The 22,179-nt window shown below is 46.7% G+C and overlaps 1 protein-coding gene across 2 annotated transcripts in view; it reads right to left on the reverse strand.

Moving 5' to 3' along the window:
- The window catches only part of KAT2B (lysine acetyltransferase 2B), a 106,008-nt gene extending 86,281 nt beyond the window's left edge, over positions 1 to 19,727 (reverse strand). The window contains exon 1 of one of the 2 annotated variants that reach the window (XM_036898227.2): positions 19,334 to 19,726. In XM_036898227.2, coding sequence (XP_036754122.1) covers positions 19,334 to 19,621 — 288 coding nt within the window. In that variant the 5' untranslated portion in view covers positions 19,622 to 19,726. Of the gene's footprint in view, positions 1 to 19,333 lie in introns of both variants that reach the window. The other variant, XM_036898228.2, reaches the window with a different exon arrangement.
- Positions 19,728 to 22,179: the final 2,452 nt, after the last annotated feature.

Below are 22,179 nucleotides of genomic sequence, written 5' to 3' on the forward strand. Positions count from 1 at the left end.
CCTCAGATGAAATTATCCTGGATTTGGACTGGGCCCTAAAACCAGTAACTGGTGCTTTTGTAAAAGAAAGGAGAGGGACATGGGGACACCAGGTCACAGACACACAGGGAAGGCAGCCATGTGGAGGCAGGCAGAGACTACAGCAATGCCTCTGCAAACCCAGGAACCCCAAGGACTACCAGGAGCCACCAGATGTTAGGAAGAGGCAAGAAAGGATGCCCTTACAGGGAGTATGACCCTGTTACACTTTGATTTCAGACCTGCAGCCTCCAAAGGTGAATAAAGAACTTTCTGCTGCTTAGCCCACCCTGTTGGTGACCATTTGGTATGGCAGCTGTAGGAAACTAATACGTGTGGTTACTGGAAAACCTTGTTACATATGTGGCTCACATTGTATTTTTATTGGACACTACTGCATTAGAGTTTAAAGGGAATCCACACCCCTCCCTAAAAACCTACACTGACACTATAGACCCCAACAGCTAGGGAACAGATTAGTACCAGTATTTCCTAAGTGGTTCTAAGTGGTTCAAGTTATATCCCATTGAGATGACCTGGAAATCTCTAGAGCTCTGCTCACTTATTTTAGGATTTCTTTTTTCTTGGTAAGATTTAAAAAAAAAAACTTACTACATGTGTACAGGCAATACTTGGCAACTTAGGTGCACAAAAATTTTAATATGTTTAGGACTTACTGTGCAATTTACTTAAAAGGACAAACTAAGTCCTTTAGAAAATATTCAATGTCATTGTCCTTGACTGCCAAGCAAAGCATTTTCTGCCAAGTGTTCCAACCTGCTACCGCCATGCCCTCGGCCTCGGCCTTCGTATCTTCCTTCCAGATGTACAAGCCCAGCCTCTGTTCTTTGACATAAGAGGTTCCCTCCAAAATACCTTTCCTATGTCTCTCCTTAATTAGGCAAGACAGCTGCTGTCTACGGAAACTCCCCGGGGGGTTGGCTTTGCAGCTTTTACAAAGTGCCAGCAGAAGGACGACCTTTTCGGGACTGTGCTGCCAAGCCAATTACTGCAGCAGCTAGCAACCTGGGCCCAAGGAAGGAGAGCCTGCACAAATGACTTCATCTCCCCCCAGAGCAAGTCTCTGCAGACGTGGCAGAACCGAGAAGAAAAGGCCACTGCATTGCTCTCAACAGGCTTCAGATAAAAATGGATTTGCCCCAACAGAATGCAGGGGCAGAGTTCAAGAGAATGCAACAGATTGTGTCGCAGTATGCCGAAGCCAGGACGGATGACGAATGACGAGGAAGCTAAACGGGATGAGCAAGTGATCATGACCTAGATGACAGACAAGAGACCAGGGCACCCGTGGTTCACTTGGGGGCGATGAGGGATATGCGTGTGAAGATACTTGGGTGACATCCAAAGGAACTGGAGAGACAGCCACGCCATGAAACAGTCAGTCATGCTTAAAATCTGGAAGTCATACCTGCTGGAAAGCCTAAGTCAGTGACAGGAATGTCCCACAAAAGCACACACTGAAGGGAAATGTATGGAGTAAAATCGTGAATCCAACATTCCCTAAGTGCCTAGAAGGAGCAAAGTGCTTGTATACTTGTTTTTACCTCATCCTGGTTGAGGAAGGTACTGATCATTCCCATTATTCAAAAGAGAAAACGGAGCCCCTAAGATATCAAAAGCCTGCCTGAACTTAGGCAGACTGCCCTGCAAAAGCACCAGGTGTGTTCAGCCAGGTACCTGGTCCTGTGGTGGTGGATGAGGAAGTCCTCACTGTATTTTACTGCTTCTCTGATCCGGGTTGGACAAAGGCACAGTGTTTAAAAGCCAAGGACCAAAACCACAGTGAGATACAGCTTCATACCCACAAGGATGACTATAATCAAAAAAGCAGATAATAATAAATATTGTCAAGGATGTGGAGAAATGGAAATCTTCATACTTCATTGGAGGAGATGTAAAATGGTACAGCCACTTAGAAAACCATTTGACAGTTTCCTAAAAAGTTCAGCATACACCAATAGAACAAAGAACCAAAAATAAATCCTCACATATATATATAGTCAAATATGGATGCCTAGACCATTCAGTGGGGACAGGGTAGTCTTTTCATGAAATGGTGTTAGAAAAACTGAACATCCACATGCCAAAGAATGAATACACCATATACAAAAATTAATGGAAAATGTATCAAAGACCCAAGCATAAATCCTAGAACTATAAAACTCATAAAAGAAAACATAAGGAGAAAGCTTCATGACTCCGGATTTGTCAATGACTTCTGGGATATGAGAGAGGCAAAAGCTTAGGCAACTAAAGAAAACACAGATAAACTGGACTAAATCAAAATGTAAAACTGTGTACACCAAAGGACATAATCAAAAGGGTGAAAAGGCAACCCATGGAATGGACTAAATATCTGCCAATCAAATACCTGTAAAGGGGTTAATATCCAAAATATATAAAGAACTACAACTCAAAAACAAAAATAAGCAACTTAATTAAAAAAATAAAAATTGGCCAAAGACTTGAAGAGACATTTCTCTAAAGACATACAAAAAAACAAGAAACACATGAAAGATTCAACATCAGTAATGATTAGGGAAATGCAAATCAAAACCATAATGAGATACTACCTCACTGACACCTATTAGGAGGGCTATTATCAAAAACTCAGAAAAAAAGTGTCAGTGAGAATGTGGAGAAATGCGAATACTTGTGCACTGTTGGTGGGAATGTAAACTGAGGCAGCACAGGAAACAGTATGACAGTTCCTCAAAAAACTAAAAAAAAAAAAAAAAAAATTACCATATGATCCTGCAATTCCATTTCTGATTATATACCGCAAGAACTGAAAGCAGAAACTTAGAGATATTTGTACACTCACATTCACAGAAGCATTATTTATAATAGCCAAAAGGTGGAAGCAACTCCAGTATGCACTGAAAGATAAGTGAATGAACAGATTGTAGTATATATACACAATGGAATATTATACAGCCTTAAAAAGAATGGAAATTCAGACACATGCTTCAACATGGATGAAACATGAAAGCATTAGGCTAAGGGAAATAAACAAAAGGACAGATACTATATGATGCCACTTATGTGAGGTACTTACAGTAGTGAAATTAGAAACAGTAGGAGGCAGTTGCCAGGAGTTGAGGGCAGGAAGGCATGGAAGTTAGGGTCTAATGGGCATAAAGTTCCAGTTTTGCAAGATGAAAAGTGCTCCATGGGTAGACAGTGGTGATGGCTGCCCAACAATGTGAATTTTTAATGCCACTGAACTGTACGCTAAAAATGCTTAACATGGCAAATGTCATGCAATGTGTATTTTACCAGAACTTACAAAAATATTTTTTTAATTACACCTAAATTCCACTCCAAAGTATCTACCCAAGAGAAATGAAAGGCTTGCACACGGACATCCACAGCAACATTATTCATATTAGCCAAAAAGTGGAAAGAATCAAAATGTCCATCAACTGATGAATACATAAACTAAATGTGGCCTATCCATATATAGGACTATTATTTAGCAATAAAGAATGAGATGCCAATACATGCCACAACATGGACGAACCTCAAAAACATTATGTGAAGGTAAGTGTAAGAATCCAGTCACAAAAGATCCCATATTGTATAACTGCATTTGTATGACTATCCAGAAAAGGCAAATGTATAGAGGTAGAAGGTAGATTAGTTAGCACATGTCTGGGGCTGGGGGTACAAATGAAGTTGACTGCAAATAACCACAAGGATCTTTTGGGGGTGAAGGAAATTTAAACTAGGTTGTGACAACTGTACAACTCAGTCAACTTCCTAAAAAATTCCCTGACTTGTACACTTAACACCAAAGAATTTTAGGCTGTACAAATTATATCTCAATAAAATTATTTTTTTAAAAGGCAAGAACAGTTGGTACCTATCACTTCAAATGTGGGTCTTCCTTAAAGTTTCTCCAAAGAGTGTCCCAAAGTTGAGGCTAATTTTTTCCTCACACATTAAAAAAGTTTAATCAAATACATCTGGGGGAAAAAAACTTAAAGAAAAGCAGTGCATGTGGGTCTCTATCGCTGTCCTTTTCAGACCTAAAAAAAGCAAAAAAAAATACAATGCCCAGGTGGCCATCTCTCCATCAGAATTTGTCTCCACAGAAGAGAAACAGCAAATGACAGGAATAAGTGAGTCATTAAGTAGGTTACCCTGTTTTTAAAATTAGTGGAGAGCTTGAAACAATTAAAACTTGCTAATAATGCAGCTGTAGTGTGGTCTTTCCTTTAGGCTCTCTCACTCCACACCTTTGACTTGCTGACATCCAGCTTTCTGACATGTTCACAAATTCAATCGAGCCTATTTGGGACCTAAAGTGGATTTCCACACATAAAGTGGATTTCTGTATCTGGTTCCCCTCCATGAATTGCAGTAAAAAATGTAGGTTACAGCCTTGGGGCATGGTGGCAGGGGACGAATGCAGGGCCATGGGCAGGCCACCCCAAGATGGGGCACTTTGGCAGGCAGATTATCAGAGAGCTGAGAACAAGGCCCAAAAGACTCAGAAAGAAACGCTGACCTTTCCCAGCACCTCCCCCAACTGCATAAAAATCATTTAGATGGAGGAACTGCTCCAGGAGATGTCACACAAAAAACTACATGATGGTGTGAACTTGGTGGGGTAGACAGACAGGGATGTGGCAGTGTCTGTTAAAATTCCTCTCTGTGCCCTATTGTTTCCGCGTGGCCCAGAAAGTTTTGTTTACCAAACATTTCCTCTCATCTTCCTGTGAATTGCTTCCCTTTCCCTTGGACATCCCAGGCCCCCTACCCCCTTTCTCACTGGTTCAGGATGACATATATACCTCATTGTCCCTGACTGTCTTAGGAATCCACATGTATGGATTCCCTGTATGCCCACAATTAAATTTTGGTTTTCTTCCTCTTAATGTCTCTTGTCCATTTGATTCGACCTCCTAGAAGAACCTTGAAAAGTAGAGGAAAATTCTTCCTCCCCAATACTAGCAATGCCTGGAAATGAAAGGGGAGTGAGGTGTGAGACTGGGGACAGAGGAAGACTGGAGGAGGAAGGTTCACATTTTCATTTGCTACCGTTGTGAGCCGTCTGAATTTGCCTCTTGACTGTGTGCACGCATTACTTTGAAAAATATATTTTAATCTAATTTAAAACATCACCACCTAGAGATCACTGTACACAGTTGTGATCCCTATAAATTTCTCTTTGGAAGCGAACGGCTTGGGAAGCAGTGTGGACAATGCTCTTGGGATCTGGAACTGTGTACCTCAGACTCCAATCTGCTCGTGAATCACACAGGAAATCTTGCTGATTTAGATTCAGTAGGCTGAGGATGGGGCCTCAGATTTTGCATTCTATAAAGTTTCCAGGGGAGGACCACACTTTGAACATCAAAGACTGAAAGGGGGACAAGTATGGTCTGACAGATATGGGTGTCTTCTCCCTGAATTAACTTTAGATTTTCACATACAGTTTAAATGACTATGGGGCCCTTTGTGGGACACAACCCCTTTTTTTCTTCCTCCAGTATGGGACAATCCTTCCAGGTCACAGGCTGTACATGGCAGGCCAGCAGACACCACCAAGCTGTGAGTTGAAACTGGCATTTAAAAAATCTGGGGACATTCAGAAGGAGTGAGGAGGAGAAAGCAGGAGTGGGGGAGGGCATCTTCCCTCAGGAGGTCAAATCTGCCATGAACTGGGAGGGAAAATGCAACAAGAAGGGAAGAAAAGACAGCCAGTGAGGAGTGCCTCCCCAGCCCTCCCTGGAGAGAGCCGTCTGTGTCTGGAAAAGCCACAAGGAACCCCAAGCACAAATACTGAAGAGGCTGGTCAAGGACACAGAAGGAGGATGGAAGTCCCATCCTGGGGACATGACCCAGGCAGAAGCCAGATATAAACACGCTCTCCAGGGCTGCTCTTCCATGCTCTCCCAGATTACGCCAAGACCAAACCCACAGAAACCCCTGGGGACATCAATGTGTGGAAGAACTCTGTGCTGCTGCTGAAAAAGAACTGCCTTCCTTATGCTAAATAATCAGACCTGACTGGGGGAAGGGCCCAGAGGCATTATCTCAGAAGGTGCTAGAATGACTCAAGTGCTACAGGGGTGGCCCGCACTCGTCATTACGTCTGAATCCCCTCTTCAGGACCAAAGCCAAACTTTCATCCCCACTGGAAGGGCCTCCACAGGTTCTGAGTGGCACCGGGACCAAGAAACCAGTTCCCCAGAGCCCTCAATGCCAGCCAGTTCCTGGAACCTCTTCTAATACGTGCAGACCCGACCCCAGACTTCACCAGTGGATGTGCCAACACCGTCGCTCCAGCACAGTGGAACACCACTTCAGCAGAGTGGAAAGATTTGTCAGACTGTTTGGCTGATGGCGAGCAGCTCAGACACCAGCTGACTGACAGAATTTTTCACTCCTCAGTCTGTTGTTTTGGCACCAAGTCAGCCGGGATGAGCAAAATAAACAGTGCCACATACGCAGCTTCCTGGGACAGCTCACGTTCTCATAGTACCAGTCAGCATGACTCACAGCTGCTCACAACCAGCCCAGCCTGCTAAGCAGAGCTCCCGCCCCACATTCCCAACTACCTGCAGCCAGGGCGTCTACCCAGGACCTGTCATGGGAGGCCTGCTCTCGACTCCAGCACCCCTTTCCTCGGTCCTGTTCTCTTCCTTGGCATTACCTTTCTCCCAGCGCCTACAGCGCAACACATGTGCACCCAATGCCCCGACTTGGGCCATCTGATTCTATTTATAGTCTCTTCAAATTTATCCCTTCTCCACTCTCACTGCCAGGGCCCTGGAAGACAGGCCTTTACAACCAGTTAGAACTAACCGCTTCCACCCCACTTTGCACACACTGCTGCTCCCAGCCCTCCACCTAACACCCACTGGACCCATCACTCGACTCCAAAATGCCATTTAATCATGCTGAGCATTTCTGTCCGATACTTTCCAAAGCAGTTTTAGCCGACATCATCATCTTTTCTCCTCCCAGTAGCCCCACAGGACAAGCAATTCAATGCTTAGAGAAGGGGTGTGGCTTGCCGGAGGTCACCAGCAGGTAGAGGAGCTCACAGTCAAAACCCAGACCTAGCACTCTGAGATATCCTGTGCTGCCTCCTTCTTCAACTGCAGACTCACTATTCTTAAGTGGATTCAGTTCAAAATTTTCTACGTAAAATTCAAGACTTTCTATCAACTGATTTCTTCTCTACCCAGTGGATCCTATTTCCCACTACTTCTGCCTACTTATTTTTCCTTTTTCTCCAATTTGGCTAGTCTCTATTAAGATCAATAATTATGATTTAGCACTGCTTTTTTTTCTATTAGGTACATATAATAAAATACAACAATCTTAATGTACAGCTTGATGAATTTTGACATGAGTATATATCAAGATACCATTCTCACTAATCTATTCCTCTTCACCTATTTTACCCATTCCTCCCCATTCCCCCCAAAACCCCATGGCAACCACCAGTCTGTTCTCTCAGTCTGTTTCTGCTTTGTTTGTTCATTTGTTTTGTTTTTTGACATCCCACATATAAGTGAAACCATACTCGTCTTTCTCTTTCTCAGTCCGACTTATTTCACTGAGGATAATACCCTCTAGGTCCATCCATTTTGTCACAAATGGCAAGATTTCATTCTTTTCTGGCTGAGTAGTATTCTGTTGTGTATATGTACCACATCTTTTTTACCCATTTATCTACTGAATGGACATTTAAGTAGCTTCCATATTTGGCTATTGTAAGTAATGCTGCAACAAACACAGAAGGATTGAGCACTGCTTTTAAGAGTAATAGTAGCTACCATTTACTGAGCATTTAGAATGTTCCAGATACTGTAACAAACAACTAAATGGATTATCTCATGTTATCAAAACACTGACTACTAAGAGACATACCTAACAACACACCCGAAAAAGAATGCTTGATTCTTGCCCACCCCAAACCTGCTTCCTCCACAGTCTTGCCCATCTTAGTAAATCAAACTATTATCCTTTCTGTTGCTCTAGCCAACAACCTAGACATTAGGTTCATTTCTGAATTCTCTTCACCCACCACCACCCCACAACAAACCAAGTTCTGTGGCCTCTACACTCATAGTAAAGGCCCCAGCTCTCTATCCTCACCCTCTCCACCACTACTACACTCACCTGAGCCACCACCCACTATTCCTAGACTGCAGTGGCTTCAACTGACCCTCTCCTCCTTTCTCTTGCACACCTTATTCTTCTCAGAGCAGCCAAAGGAGATGCTTCAAAATGCAAGTCTGATCTGAATCCACTGCAAACAGCCCACATTTCCGTCAACAGGTGAGTGGGTAAACAAACTCGGGTGCATCCATACAGTGGAATACTTCTCAGCAATGAAAAGAAATTAACTAGTGATGCACACAACAAGAAGGAAGAATCTCAAAAATACCCTGTGGAGTGAAAGAAGAACAGCATGTACTGGGTGGTATTCTTCATATAAAATTCTAGCATATCCAAACTAATCTATGGTGACAGAAGGCAGACCAGTGGTTGCTTTTAGGGGAGAGGGATTTGAATGGCAAAGAGCAGGGGGAACTTTCTAAGTCATGAAAATGTCCCAGGGCTTGACACATATTTGTCAGAACCGATCAGAATTGGAGATCAGATCATTTCACTGGGTGAAAATTATACTTCAGCAATCTGACCCCATCTTCGTTTTCCCCCATCTCCTGAACTTGCCCTGCCCCTGCCCACCTCCAGCTAGCTGTGATAGTCACCTGGCCACCCTCGAACATGCCAAGCCATTTCTGGCCCGAGTCTTACACTCCCCCCTGGGACCCTCCCCCACCTCCCACCCCAGCCCCCCCAGCATGGCTGGCTTCTTGTTTTCTATCAAGCTCCAGACCAGGTCCCCTCCACAGATGGACTTTTCTGGGCACATGTCTGAAGGAACTCCCCAGACACTCTCATTTACTTCTCTGTTTCCATTCTCCATGTGGCACTTACACTTTCTGTTATTTGTTTGTTTACTGTCTGCTTCTGCTACAAGAAAGCAAGCTTTGCAAGACTAAGAACCCATCTGTCATTGTCACCAGCATAGAAATCAATGCCTGCACATTAAACCACAATTTGCTGAATGAATGGAAAAAGTTGACAATATCACTATCTCCAGTTTGCAGTTATAATATCTGATGCTTGTCAAGGGTAAGTAGTATCGCCACAGTCACACATCAGGATTCAACCAAGCAGCCTGGTGCCCAGGTCTAAACCACCCTCATGTTCTGCTCCCCTCAGGGTCACTTCTCTGCTTTGTTTCACACTGTTCACTCCAGCTGGGCTGGGCCCCTCTCCTAAGCAACCCCCACCCCAGCTCATGGTGGTTTCTCTTGGCACTGACTTCATACAGGATTATGCACTGAATTTTTCTCTCCCTCCATATCTGCTCTCCCCAGCAAGATGGGGGCTCCTTGTGGCTTTCACTTCCTGTTGTCACTCAGCACATACCTAGGACATAGCTAGGCACAGGCACCTCACCAACACTCACAGACATGTTCTCCTGGAGGTGGTTCTGTGCATATGTGCAAATCCTGGGTTACATGACTCACTTGGCTATTTCAAAGTGTGCTGACCTTGGCTTCCTGGACAGTCTGCCACCCACTTTCAACGCCAGCTCATTAGAGCTGATGCAAATGAGAGCTGCTGCCGTCAGTCACTGTGATATTACTCAGGTCTTGTCCCCGTACTTCTGGAACCTCCTGCAGACTACAAAAGCCTCGCTGAAGCCTCACAGGCCGAGAGCGGGCAATGAATGGAGCCTGACTGGCATGGTGCAGAATCCCCACACCTCTTGCCCTGAGCTCACTGAAGAGAGAATGCAAAACTTCCTCCTAAGGGTAGGTAGTGTATCATTCCAAGTGGATCACTAGAGACATTAGTCATACTTTTTTCCAAAAAAAAATGTGTTCATCTCCTGGTTAAAAAAACTAGTAAGCCCTGTGTCTGGGCTTCTGGGTACAAACAGAAGACTAAAGTACAGCAAGCCTATTGTAGCCTTTTAGTTGAAGTGAGCAGTAAAGTAACAAAAAATATAAATAATAGTTAGAAAACATGCCTTTATAGACAACTGATTTTTTCTGTCCTAGTCCACTACTATAATACAGACTTTCAGAATACATGGCAGGCCTTTTTTCTCACTTCAGAGATTTTAACTTACTGATCTTACAATACTCACAATACCTCTGCAAGACTCTAATTCTAATTTGCAGAAGAGAAAATGGTGGTCAGAGTAGTTCACATTATTCCTCAGAGGAGGATTAAAAGTGGGTGTGACTTCTTGCTCTGTCTTGCAGCAGAAGTCCAGGCACCGGCCACATACACGCTATCAGGTCCAAAATGGGCTCACAGGGAACGCCGTTCAGCTATGAGTCAGGAGATACTGCTTCAGCCCCAGCTCTACGCTGCTGACCTTCCTGAGCCTCAGTTTCCTCGTCTTTAAAATATGATTTTCTTTCCTCCAATTTCACAAAGCCTATGAATATGGAATTCGTAGGAAAATGAAATTACCATTTATTCAACAAACACATATTGAGTACCTACTGTGTACAGGGCATGGTCTGTGGATCTGGGAAATGGAATGAACCATGGTTCATGCTTCATGGAATTCCTACTGTTATAAAACAGACAAGAAATTATTAAAATATATGTGACTTCCAAGTATTGATAAATGCAGTAATAGAAGGCAACACAGGTAAGATTACAGAGTGATGGGGTGCAGCTATTTTAGACAGGGGGGTGTTCAGGAAGGTTTCTCTGAGGAGTTGGCATTTGAGAATGGACCAGAATGATGTTTGACAACGAACATACTAATTCTTAGAGAAGAAAAGTGTGCGGTGCAGGGGGTGCCAGCATGTACAATGAGATGCCAGAAATGAAAGCAATTCAACATTATAAAGGATTCAATTCCGTTTCAATTGTAACTAATTGATAAACTGTCATAAGGAGTCTGGACAGGAGCTACCTGAGCAGAAATCTTCCAAGGCAGCCCATGGAAATAAATGTTAAATGAATAAATGGCAATAAGCAGAATGCTCATGTGTACATGCACACACAAGTAAAGATGAAATTCCTGTTGCATTAAGTATATGAATACAGAAAAGATGGTCCTTATGATTCCATTAAATAATAAATTTATCTTATATATTTAGTTTGAGTTTTCAAGGATGAGTTAAAGTAAAAACTCCGAGGGGCTGCATAGTAATCTGTGTTCCTCACTGCCACTCCTGGGGGAAGGTGGCCTTTAGTAGCCTCAGCACACAGTTCTGGAGATCGTGGGGGGATGACCCCGAATGTTCTGTGTCCCACATCTCTGCCCTCTAAGCTACCAACACAGAGATGTCAGTACCCACTGGAGCTTTACCTGCTGAGTTCTAACCAGCCTTCTAGGAGCCCTACCGCACCTCTCAACACCTACGGTCCCGCATGGCTTACAGGGTACGATGTGAAACCCCAGTCATCTTCCAGAAGCAAGGATGGGGAACAGCAGGACTTCCCATAGGTATTTACCAGCAAGGATCCCCAGTACAGATTCCGGGGAAGAAGGAGGGAAGAGGGAAGAGGCTGGGCATTCTGCCAGCTGTGACCTCACAGGCTCCCTGCCCCCACCTCCCTGGCATTCTGTCCCCATTCCTTGCCTACATCTGCCCGGTCCAGTACACCTTTCTCATTTCTTGACCCCCTTCCTGCCTCTGTGGGTTCTTTCCAGTATGCCTGAATACCAAATTCCCACCTCTTCTTTTAAAAGCCTCATGAAAATCCTTTTTATGAAGTTGTCCCCATCCAATGACTTGAACAACAGACTTCATACTACACAACTCCATTTATGTGAAGTTTAAGGAAGGCAAAACTAATTTCTGGCAATAAAAGTCAGAATTTGGGTTACCAGAGATGGTGAGGGGGCACAAGAGAACCCTCCATGGTGCTGGACATACGCTATAGCTTCATCTGGGTAGTAGTTCCACAGCTGCATGCGTGTGTAAAAATTCACCCAGCTATAATCTATACTTGGGATTTGAGTACTTTACTGTCTGCAAAATAAAACTAACTTTTAAAAACATGACTTTCCTCTAAATTGTCCTGAAATACTACAATGGGTGCAGTCTTACATAGAGCTGCTCTGGGGCTTCTAAGCATCTCAGACACTCAATTCCTTACCTCTCTGGCACATCTGGTACCTTCCATAGCCTGAGTAAGTAACTCTTTCATCTTCCTTCAACAGGGGATTCTGCTGGGCCAGCACAGTGACCATTCTTGATTGTCAGCTTTAAAACAATTAAGGCAAGCATCTGTCTGCCCTGGGCCAGGAAAGCACACTTCAATTTTGTTTGCTTTATGGCCTGCACAGTTTCAGTGAACTAGAAAAGCCTTTGAACATACCTCTCAATAGCAGTACAATAAATGTCAAATGAGGACAGCAGATTGCCTGAAACAAATGAAATCCCCTCTGGAAACCATTCGGAAGAACATCCCCTCTGCCCCAGGAGGAAGTTTGGGAAGAGGGTGCAAAAGGGTGCCCTGGAAAGACAATCTACAAGGGCCCCTCACAGCTTGAGTAAGTTGCTTCGCCTCTCGGGAACTCAGTCCCCTGCTAGTAAAATGATCTTCCTTACTTTCCTCTCAGCCCAGGAGGAGAATTAAACAACAGGAGGTTAACACGTTGGTGAAATACTATCAGCAAAACTGCTGATACCACTGGAAAGTTTTTTAAAAATAACCCAGGTATCTGCGGAACGCCTATATTCCAAGAACCTTCGCTTCTGCTGAATTTCATCTTCACAATAAGCTGATGAGGTGGCACCTTGACTCCCACATCACCAATGAGGGAACTAAACACAGGCAACCGAGGGGCTGCCCAGGGGCACCCTGCATGGAGGGAGAAGGGGGGACCCTTCAGGTCTGCTCCGGGGGTCACCAGCGTGCCTTCCTGGGGCAGGAAACCATCTGAGTAGGAAACCACTGACAGCCATTCCTAAACAGCTACGTTCTGCTCGTGAAGAGACAGATGAACTGAACCAGAAGCCACTGAGGCTCGGAGAACCGAGTATCACTGGCACTGCACCCAGCTTCCAGACCTTTTATCTCCCAAGCAGACGCACTGATTCTTCCAAGGCTCTGCACATGGAGCTGTATATTCTACCCTCAACATTCCCTGTGATGGCCAGACCCGTGGATTTACCTCACGGGCACAGCTGAATCCTGCCAATGTGGACAGGTGACTAGGTTTTAATCTGAGTGGTAAATAAAACAAACAGAAAAATAAAACCACCAGAGCTGTACCACAAAATGCTATTTGCCAGCACACGCTTCCTAAAACAAAAACAGTCCTCAGCAGATTTTGTTCTGATTTTTTTGCCCTATAAACTACTTTCTCAGTTACGTAAAACTGCAAATTGCAATCTGAAGGCTTTGCAAGGCTTGAATTTCCATCTTCCCTGAAAGTTTATGAGGAAACAGAATTAAATGTGGTCATCTTTCTCGCAGGCCTTTTGCTTTGTGCCTGCCAAATGAAACATGATTCCTGTATGTGCTTGGCTCTCTATGACACTGCCTTTTAGAGAAGTCGCCACACATGAAATAACTGTATGCTACAGACTTAGGCAGCTACAGACAGATATCTGAAAAACATTTTACCTACCCCTCCCATGTTTTGTTTGTGCTTTGTTGTACTGAATACCTGAAGAGTCTCCAAAAAAGTATTTTAAATTTTGCTTGTTTGCAAAACAACAACCAGTTGATACAAAATATCATCTGGAGGGTGGTGGGGGGTGGGGAGTGAAGTTACAAAACTGGACTGTGGTGAGGGATATAAAACTATACATTTACTCAAAAGCATCTGATTGTAAGTTTATAGATGGTGAGTGGTATGATCTATAAATTATACTGAAATAAAGCTGTTTAAAAATATGCCCATTTTATCCACCATACTTCAATAAAAATAAATATAAAAATATGCCCTTGATTCACAAAGTGAGATTTTTCAGGTTATTCAGATTAACATTAAAAGCATTCACTTTCCCTGTGCTGCATGTACTTGCGGTATTACAGGACAGCGCGAATTCCCACTAAAGCAGGGTTTCTCCACCTCGGCACTGTGGTCATCTGGGGACAGATCGTGCTTTTGTGGAGGGCTCTCCTGGGCATCTTGAGAGGTTCACAACATCCCTAGCTGCCAGTGTAGCATCCCTTTCCCCAATTACAATGACCCAAAATGTCTGGAGACATTGCCGACTATCCCTCGGGGGGCAAAGCAGCTCCTGGGTAAGAGCCACATGCTAGATGCTGACAGTTACAAAGAAATTTGCTTACTGGAGAAGCGACCAACAGATACAAGCAGAAGTGTCCAGGGCTCTCCCAACTTTAAGGCTTCTCCCAGCGCCCAGTTCACCAGCCCCTGGCCAGCACAGGACACTCTCTCTCTCATGGTGGCACCTCTCCCTCTGATGTCTACATACCGCAGTGTGACTGCTACATTATACACCATTATTTTTTCACTTAAGACTAAATGTGTAGCCTTTTGCCCCTGTCATTCAGCCCAAAATTGAAGCACCTGGGTTCTCCATGGATGCCTTTTGGCCACTGACTCTGACAGGCAATGAGTAAAGTACCAGACAATTCTTTGAGCAATTCGGCATTGACCCAACACTTGTAGGTTCTAGGAACTTTCGGGAGCTTTCTCTCTTTAACTTAGAGGCTGAAGTTATGGTGGCCACTTTTTGGATGAAGCAATCAAGGGCCAGAGAAAAAGTACATGACTTGTGCCCAAGATCACACCAAGCGGCAGAGCAGAGATTCGAGACTAAGTCTCACGGTTCTTCTGGACTTCCAAGGTAACAGTGTGCCCCCTGCTCTGAGCTGCTTGAGGGGTTAGCCTGGGGCCTTCACCCAGCTGAATGCCTCTCACACACACACACATACATGCTTAGCCCATTTTAAATACCCTCTGCTCTGTTGGGGGCAGAGGAGGAGGGGAGTATTACTATCCCTACTTCAGACAACAGAGGTTGAAGTCTTTGTCCAAGGTCACACAGCGGGACATCCTGAAATATGAACTCAGGTTCCTCAGAATTCAAGCACTAGTTCTTGGCTACCACACCCTACTCACATAAAAATGATGTTTCCTTTGGAAGAGTCAGTCAATGGCTTTTCTTTTTGCCTTTTGTAGATAAATTACTCTTTAACTCTAAGAGATTTGGCTTTGCCCGGCTGGTACTTTCACTTGGGTTTCTTTTGTAACACTAAAAACCCAGTCCTATGGACCCCTGTGAGAAACCTAGAAATGCCCTATATGAAAAAATCCCCACTACCCAACGGTCAAATTGCCAGGCTAAAATTTCACTACTGTTATCCAAACAGCTAATCAATTCCCCAGGTTTCCCTTCCCTGGTTCATTCATCTGGTCAATAAGTACATTAGAATCTACTCAGAAAGGCAAACACATATCAAATCACACAATTAAAAATCATGATAGAAGCATCAGGAAGAAAACGCAAGTACACTACTTACAATAGCGAAGATATGGAAGCAACCTAAGTGTCCATCAGTAGATGAATGGATAAAGAAAATGTGGTACATATACACAATGGAATACTATTCATCCATAAGAAATAAATAAATGCTACCATTTGCAACAACATGGATGGAGCTGGAGGATATTATGCTCAGTGAAATAAGCAGGTGGAGAAAGACAAGTGCCAAATGATTTCCCTTATTTGTGGATATAACAGCAAAGCAAAACTGAAGGAACAAAACAGCAACAGACTCACAGACTCCAAGAAGGGACTAGTGGTTACCAAAGGGGAGGGGTGGAGGAGGGTAGGTGGGGAGAGAGGGAGAAGGAAATTGAGGGGCATTATGAGTGGCACATATGGTATGTGAGGGGATCACAGGGAAGACACTGTAGCACAGAGAAGGCAAATACTGACTCTGTGGCATCTTACTATACTGTTGGGCAGTGACTGCAGTGGGGTATGGAGTGGACATAATAACATGGGTGAATGTAGTAACCACATTGTTTTTTTATGTGAAACCTTCGTTAAGAGTGTATATCAATAATACCTTCATTAAAAAAATATATATATATATGTATATATATAAAAACACAAGTACAGAGGAGTTCAGAAAATTTATAATGAGAATGCTAGCCAAAGGGTAAAGAAAATGCAAGGAGTCTGAAGTTTGCAGGAAGTTAGGAGTTAATTTAACAGAGAGGTGAGAAAAGAGGTTTAAGTCCCAATGAACAGTGCGTGCAAAGGCCCTGAGGTAGCAGAGAACCATGCATGCAAGGCCCTGAAAAGGAGCCAGAGACAGGAGTGGCAAAGCCATGCAGTGCCTTATGGACCCCAGGAAAGAGAACCTAAGGATTCTAAGTAGAGGGCAGAACATGGTCAAATCTGTATTTCTAATGACCACTCTGGCTGTGTCACACACACGCAATGTGACTCTGAAGCAAACTCTGCCAGAACACAGTTCAAAGACCTCTGCTTTGGATCCTGCAAAACAAGTTTGTTTCTTTTTTTCCTTCTCTCCAGGGTGTGGCGCACCACCCTGGCTGCGAACTAGCTCCCTTCTTTTTCTGTTTCATTTGTGAAGTGTGAAGGCCAGATGGTTTCTTTTCTTTCAGTAGCCCCAAGGGAAGTACCTCATCTCTTTCCAGGTGCCCCCTCATTTCCTAACCTCTCTGCTCCCTCCAACTTGCCAAAGGGGCTGGTCAGTGAGAAGGGAGAAGAGTATGTCTTGCTGGACTTCCCTATATGAAGAGTAGAGACAAGGTGAGAAAGAACCAGATTCTGTCTCTCACACTCCCTCACAGCCAATCAAGCACAGTTTAAAAACAAAAACATGCAAATCTGAAATAATGTCCCTCTCTGAATTAATATTCCTGTACTTCCAACGCCCTCTTGGCCGTCCTCCACTCCCCAACCGGGTGGCCCCAGCCAGTGGAGCAGTAGCTCCCAACGGCCCAGCTCCCAGCTCCCAAAACTGCTTTCAGTTTCTCCACAAGAAACTTCACATCACCCCACGCTGCGCGGTCATCCTTAGCACCCAAGGACACCTCCTCCAGGAAGCCTTGCCTACCCAAGCCATGTTCTAGCCCACAGATGGCCCTGCTCTGAGTTCCAACACCACTTTAAGACAGCAGTTTTTCTGAATTCCATTGTAATTGGGTCATGTCCACCTCCCCAGGCCCCCAGTACATGCATGCTTATTAGCTCCGGAAGGAGATTCTGGGTGTCATAGCCCCGGCATCTAGCACAACGCCTGGTGCACAGCTGGGATCCCTCTAAATACTCACGGAATGAATGAGCAAACAAAAATGGACACTTTCAGAGTCTCTCAGGAGCAGGAAGTGAGGCTTAATAAGAGAGGTTCTCCCTTCCTGTAACTTTGGTGGTAAATGTTAACATGAAACACTCAAGTCACAAACTTTAGAAAAGGTGCTACATGTCACTCACTGAAATTTCAAAGGATCAAAAATATCAATGCAGGGCACTTATGCTCATGGTTCGAAATAGCACCAAAACTTCAGGGAACTTTTCAGAGATTAAGGCAATAGCAGGCAGCAGGGAGAAAAGGTGGGGAACCCAATAAAAAGCCAGGACAAAAAAACACTGAGAGTTCCTCTAGGAGCCCACTCCAGCTATAAAATACCATGTCCTGTGCACAGTTCTGCTTTCTGCCTATTACACTCAAGGTCTTGTTCTCATGAGCCCACTGCCTTTCACTGGCAACTCCTGGCCCTCCAGGTTTCTCAGAAGCACACTCTCCACTTTACCTTTTTTGCAGTTCTTCAGAAATACCAACCACGTGGCATTACTGTTTCTCAATGTCAGTTTTTTTGGCTGAATCCAAACGGGACTAATAAGATACTGTCCTGGTCTGAGCTAGAATTCAGCTACTTGGAGTGAAGTCAGGGGACTAACCTCCCATCATCTCAGTGTTTGTCACACATGCAGAATCCCAGGCCCACCCCAGGCCTGATTCAGAACCAGCGACCAGCTCCTCAGGTGACATCTCTTCATGTTAAAGTTTGAGAAGCACTGGGCTAGTCCTACATTCCTTCAACAAATATTTACTGAACCAGCATAGAGCACACAGTAGGCGTTCAACATACAGGTGAGGATGTGAAGGTGAGGAAAATGGGTTAAGCACAGGATTCCACTGCGGTCAAGAAGCTCTTGCAAATGCTAAAAAGCAGCACTCCTGGGAGAGAGGTTCTAGCAGGATTGACATTCTTCACACCAAAATTCAGAGGTGACCGCCGCAGCTCGGTTGTGGGAATCTGCAATCTGGGACTTGACCCTGTTTGCAGTAGGCCGGAGGAACAGGAGGTGTGTGAGTGTGTGAGTGTATCTTCCCCGCCTCAGCCACAGGCCGCGGGAGCTGACAGGGCCAAGTCCCCGCCCCCCTCAGCTGTCACCCTGTCAAAACAAAGCCGCTGCTGACAGCGCAGGGCCGCCTGCCCTCGGCCTCGGGCAGTCCTCCCATCCGGGAGCGCGGCGCCCACATCTGGACCTGCAGCTGAGAGGCCACGGGGCGCCGACGGCGGGTACGGAGAAGGGGCGGCAAGAAACGCGCGTCCGCAAACTGAGCAGTAGCGCCCGCCGCGCTGTCACCTTGCCAAATCCTGTTTACGCCCCGAGCAGCTGGGACACGTTTTAACTAAACAAGTAATAATACAATAATGACGGGGCTGTCGCCGCGCGGCGCGGCGCCTCCGCCCCCAGCCGGGGGCGCCCCGAGCACCAGGATCCTCGCGTCGGGCTGCGCTCACCTCCCCACCCAGCGCGGTCCGCCCCTTACATCTCCCAGGGCGCCGGGCGTCCGGGAGCCCGTTCCACCCTCACTCCTTTCAGCCAGTGCCTCCCACTGGGGCACGGGGAGCGGACGGCGGCAAAAGGAGGGCCGTCCAGATCCCCCAAAGGTGTTTCCTTGGCTCCGGGTTGCTCGCCACACAGCCCGCAAGGCCCCCTCCGGAAAGGCGCCTCCGGCGAGCTCCTACTGAGCAACAGAGCCCCAGGGCAGCCCATGAGCGCGGACGCAGCGGCACCTCCTCCAAGGGGGAGGAATGAAAGGCTCTCGGCGGGTCGATTCCCCTTCTTGCAGCTCAACCGGACTCTTGCCCGAGCAGCCGCTCCCTGGGCGCAGGCGACAGCAGCACTTCCGCGGTGCAGCGGCCTCAGGCGGGAGCGGGGAGGCGGGCGCGGAGCGGGAGGGGGGGGCGGGGGTCCGCGGGCCCGACCCGAGCCCCCACGGCGGGCGCGCGGTGGCGAGCGCGTACCTTGCAGGCGGAGTACACTCCGAGTTTCTCCAGTTTCTTGGCCCGCGGAGCGGAGCGCAGCTGCGCCTTCTTCACCGCGATCCGGGCCGAGCCGCCGCCTCCCGGCCCCTCGGCCGTGCCCGCCGCCGCCACTGCCGTCGCCGGTCCGCAGGCGCCCGAGCCCCCGGCGGCGGCGCAAGGCGAGCCCTGTGGGGGCGCGGGCGGCGGCGCAGGGGGCTGCGGGGGCAGCGCCCCGAGCCCGGCCCCGACCCCGCCGCCGCCCGGCCCGGCCCCGCCAGCCTCGGACATGCCGCCCCAGAGCACGGCAGGAGGCGCCGAGTGTGGGGCGCCACCGCCAGGGTCTCCCGCTCGGGCTTTGGCCGCCGGGAGAGCGAGACCCTCCCCCACGCCCTCCCGCCCTTCGCCCATCCCCCTCCCCGCCCCCGCCCTCGCCCTCGCCCTCCCCGCGCGCGCCGCTCGCCCGGCTCGCTCCGGCCGCGGCCCGCGCGCTGGCGGCGGCGGCGGCAGCTGCTCCCCCGGAGGGAGGGGACTAGCGGCTCCGCGGCCGCCACCGCCGCCGCCGCCGCTGCGCACGCCCTCCCCCGGCTCTCCGCCCCGGGGCTCCGCGCCGAGCGCCGGCCACGGGCATGGTCCTGGAGCTGCGGGCTGAGGGCCGGCCAAGCGGCAGCCTCCGGGGGTGTCGGGCAGGAGGCCCCCGCGGCCTCTTAACCGCTGCCTGCGGCGTTGCGCCCCACCCCCGCGCCGCAGCCGCCGGCGCTAGCCCGCCAGGGGGCGAGGCCAGGCTCGGGGCGCGGGAGGGGACCGGGTGGGGGTCGCGGCTGGAGCCCAGGCACCTGCTGGCCGCCTCCATCCCGGCCACCCCCCAGCAGCCCCGGCTCCCCCGGCCGGGGGTGGGGGCGGGAAGCGGCTCCAGGCGTTTGTTCTTGCGCTTTATCCACCCTCTCTCGGAACCGAGACAACTTCCTCCACCCTAGCGGGAGTCGGAGGAAAAAAAAGCATTTTTGAAAAGTACCCGTCCGTGCTAATGCTTTTCTTTGTTGCTAATTCACCAAAATAAAGGCTTAATGTTTTCTGTTTTTCTTCTTAAAACACTTTTCTGTCCAACTTTTTTTTTTTTAATTCAGAACGCTTTCTTCCTATAACAATTTCTGGATCCAATCTGCCAGAGGAAGGAAAATACTGTTAGTATGTTCTGTAATTTTTGTTTGAAAGTGCTGGTTGTTAAAAGACCGGTTGTCGGAAGGCGCTATCCAAATGAAAAGGATGCGCAGTGAGAAAAGTTTGAATACAGAAAGTCTGTTCATGGGCTCCCTTCTGCACGGCGGGGAGATAACCTTGCTGTTTTCTTCTCTGCAATATTCCCTACTTTTCAAAATTGGTATCACCAGCATGGATATTAACAGAGAAAAAAATTTAAGCAGCATCCAAAAAGAATGCGTGTTGCTTTGGGCCTCAAACTTAAAAAAAAAAAAAACTCAGCATTTTCAACTACTGTTGAAACTGTTAGAACTCTCGTTTTCACTGTTGACGCTAACGAGGGTAGTGATTGGAAAGGCGGAGTGCACATTTGTTTTTCGTTTGAAAGTTGTGTCCCCTTGGCCTTTCTAAAGCAATTTTAAAAGCCCAGCGATATTTCTCAGGACCTCCCCACACATGCCCTGCTTTTGTAATGTGAATCATCATTTCTGTGTAATATGGGTCATAATGTGCTTATTATGAAATTCGTCGCATGCCGTGTAACTCTCACCCAACTCTGGCCAAAGATGCCTTAAGGAATGTGCCTTTCCCTGGAAACGTTCCCCTTACCATCGCGTTTTTCCAGTGAATTTTTTCTATCCTCTTTTCTAGATTCTCTTTGTCCTTTTGACTTTTAATACGATGTGAGTGATATGTTAAAATGGAGAATAAAAAATGTGTGTAGAGATAAACAGTGACGTTAGCACAAAAGGAAATAGCCTTGAGTTTACTCCGGACGTCTGGAATGGCAGGCCCTCATCAGATTCTATCAGGACGGTTAGATGCATGCGTCCTTTCTTAGCTTGGTGTATCTCACGTTAGCACTGTTACTCTCCTGACTCTACTGAAGTGTTTTGCAGATTTTTTTTGCCTTTCTCACCAAAGCAGAGTGGAGTCTTACCGGCTGTGATCCCCTGAACAGAGTCTAGTGTCATGATGTTAGCAGCTCTGCATAGGGTTTGGGTTATACTAGTAGGCATTTGTGAAAGCGATGGAAGGGTCCACTTGAGATTGTGCATTTCACTCAAATATTTGGATGTAAATTTCCCTCAAATATTAAAAAAAAAGTATAAGCATTAAGCTCTACTTAATGGTGCTAATGCTGAAAATTTATGGGTGCAATGTCCTGATACCTGCAGTGTGCTTTGAGATGCATCAAAAAATAAGAGGGACTGATGCATCTGTGAATAGGCAATAGGCCAGTAAACAGATATACGTTAAAGCATGAAGAGCAAATTGTGAATAATGGAATCTAGGTAGTGGGTAGCAGAATGTTCACTGTGCGGTTCTTCCAGCTTCTCTGTATGTTTGAAATTTTCCATAACAAATGCTGAGGGGGGAGCCCAACTTGAATATTAAGTCACCTGCCACCTTCTTCTCCCAAGCCATCCCCAGAATTCAGGAGGCAGGCAATTTCCAGGTTGTTTTGAAGCAGACAAAAACAACCTCATTCCAATCCACCCTGAAAACCATCACTGTCTGAATGGTGAATGGCTTGTGACATCAACTGAACATTAGTTTTCATTATTTCCCAGCCCACAGCACCCAGATGACCTACTGCCTGAGGCTGAAGGCCGACAGTTTCAAGGCCTGTTCTAAGTTATGTTATG

The sequence above is a fragment of the Manis pentadactyla genome, chromosome 14 (assembly GCF_030020395.1).
Source record: "Manis pentadactyla isolate mManPen7 chromosome 14, mManPen7.hap1, whole genome shotgun sequence".
NCBI lineage: Eukaryota > Metazoa > Chordata > Mammalia > Pholidota > Manidae > Manis > Manis pentadactyla.